Consider the following 2,366-nt stretch of genomic DNA (forward strand, 5'->3'; position numbering starts at 1 on the left):
CCTTGTATATTTTCTCATAATGGCAGTGACCAGAGGATCCTATGAACCAAGTGTATACATGTACTACACACACACACACACACACACACACACACACACACACACACACACACACACACACACACACAAAATTGTGGCAGCTAAGGGAGAATTGCTTGATGGAGAATAATTTTTCTAATGTAATATTTTAATTATTCTTTTACATATTCTATCCATTAGAACTACCTCTATTTTTTATCAATTTCCCCCATCTTTCCATTCCTTATAATCTGCTGCAATTCATATGTGTATCCTTCATTTTCAGAGTTTACATTCCTTGGACAATGGTGGTCTGGAACCGAATGTGTACTATACATTGAACCTTCAGATTTACAATATATCGGCAAGGAACATGCTTTAGTGATCATGAACCACAAGTATGATATAGATTGGCTCATGGGATGGATACTTACCGAGCGTTTTGGAATGCTTGGGGTAAGGATGTGATGTACAGAACTCAATAATTTTTTTTCTGTCTTTGTCTTGAAATTTGTTAGTAACATCATTAAATTAAGTGAGTGGAATTCGTTTTAGTTTAAAATTCATTGGAAAGTTTATTATTTGTGAAGTTTATTTTGGCATAGTTTCTACAGCTGGATGCTCTTCTTAATGGCAACCATTTTACAGAGTGTATTGGGTGCCTTTTATGTGACACTAGCACCAGTGTCTTTTATGTGGCACCAGCACCAGTGCTTTTTTTGTGGCACAGCATTTACAGGGTCACCAAGTAACTTGCAAGACAAAGACATATTCAACTAGAAAGACAAAGTAGTCGGGAGTGGGAGGGTATTTATGCCAGTTGATGGGATATTAGTGGTATAGAGAGACAGGGATAGGTGTCCTGCTGTAGAGTAGGTACAAGAATATTCCATTTGAAAAAGAGAGGAGGATGAGTTAGAGAGTAAGATAAAGAGAGTGGATGAAACAGAAAGTGAGAAAAAGAGAGTGATAGTGAAAGAGATGGTGGTGAAAATGTGTTGGGACATACCCAGGGACATTGGAGGTGGTGTGAATAAGTAGAGTGATACAGACTTTATGACTGGACGGGTCAGCAAATTAGAGGTGACTGAGGCCAATGAGGAAGTGAGATACAGGAGGAGGGTTGTGGCAAGTATTCAAGAGTATTGAGGGTGATAGCTAATAAGTGAGGTGTTAGTGATGGCAAACAGCATGGGGCAGAAGGCACAGAAAGGAGGTGAGTGGCTGGTGGAGACAGCAGGCAGCAGAAGATAAAGTAAAAAGTGGTAACTGAGAAAGCAGGGGGATGTAGTATGTGCCTATTCTGCTTTCAGGTGATAGAGAAGTAATAGATATTAGGGGATGAAAGGTGGGAGAGGATAGTTGATGGGGTTGGGGAAGAGGATACAGGTTGGCATGGGGTAGAGCTCCTCACAGACAAGCATTAACCAAGGTGGTTTAGGATATCAGTTCTGCTGTGATTAACAGATTTTCTTGAATACAGTAAGGCGCCAGATATCCTGGTCCTTTGTCATCTCCTCTGTAAGGCTCAGTGTCTTGAGATTCGTCTTCAATATGTGTGTGTCTGTATGCATATATATGTGTGTCTGACTATATATATACATGTGTGTGTGTGTATATGTATATATAAAAGTCTGTATGGAAAGAAGTTGTTCTTTCCTAGGAATATATTATCCAAATGTACCCCAGTTTAGCACTATATTGATTAATGATACTCGAAAATTCTACATGTGTATATGTACTAGTGTTTATTGTTGGTTCTTCTTCAATATTAGTACCTTATGCTTCTGAAATTCCAGTTCTCGCTTTAGAGATTTCCATCATTTTTGACATAGGAGAATAAGTTTAACAATACAAAGAAAACGAAGAATACGTACACAGAATAATCATTTCATTTATTATCATAGTCCAGTCAAATTAATTCATTTTGTTTATGCTGAATTTCAGTTGATTGCTCTTATCCATATTTATACATTTACAGAAGTGCATATATATATATATATAAGACAAAGTATAAATAATGGTCATTACGTATTTTGCCTTTATTGCAGTAAATTTGGCTTACAGCCATTTACAGTTGTCTATCTATCTATCTATCTATCTATCTATCTATCTATCTATATATATATATATATATATATATCATCATCATCATCATCATCATCATCATCGTTTAACGTCCGCTTTCCATGCTAGCATGGGTTGGACGATTTGACTGAGGACTGGTGAAACCAGATGGCAACACCAGGCTCCAGTCTGATTTGGCAGAGTTTCTACAGCTGGATGCCCTTCCTAACGCCAACCACTCAGAGAGTGTAGTGGGTGCTTTTACGTGTCACCCACACGAA

General features: G+C 37.9%; 1 protein-coding gene across 5 annotated transcripts in view; it reads left to right on the forward strand.

Annotated features, from left to right (window-relative positions):
• LOC106868682 (1-acyl-sn-glycerol-3-phosphate acyltransferase delta) overlaps positions 1–2,366 on the forward strand; it is a 120,616-nt gene that overhangs the window by 33,035 nt on the left and 85,215 nt on the right. For all 5 annotated transcript variants that reach the window (XM_052977738.1, XM_052977741.1, XM_052977747.1 and 2 more), the window contains one exon: positions 305–474. In XM_052977738.1, the coding sequence (XP_052833698.1) occupies positions 305–474 (170 nt within the window). The remainder of the gene's footprint in view (positions 1–304; positions 475–2,366) is intronic.

Source organism: Octopus bimaculoides, chromosome 2, assembly GCF_001194135.2.
Source record: "Octopus bimaculoides isolate UCB-OBI-ISO-001 chromosome 2, ASM119413v2, whole genome shotgun sequence".
NCBI classification, from domain to species: domain Eukaryota; kingdom Metazoa; phylum Mollusca; class Cephalopoda; order Octopoda; family Octopodidae; genus Octopus; species Octopus bimaculoides.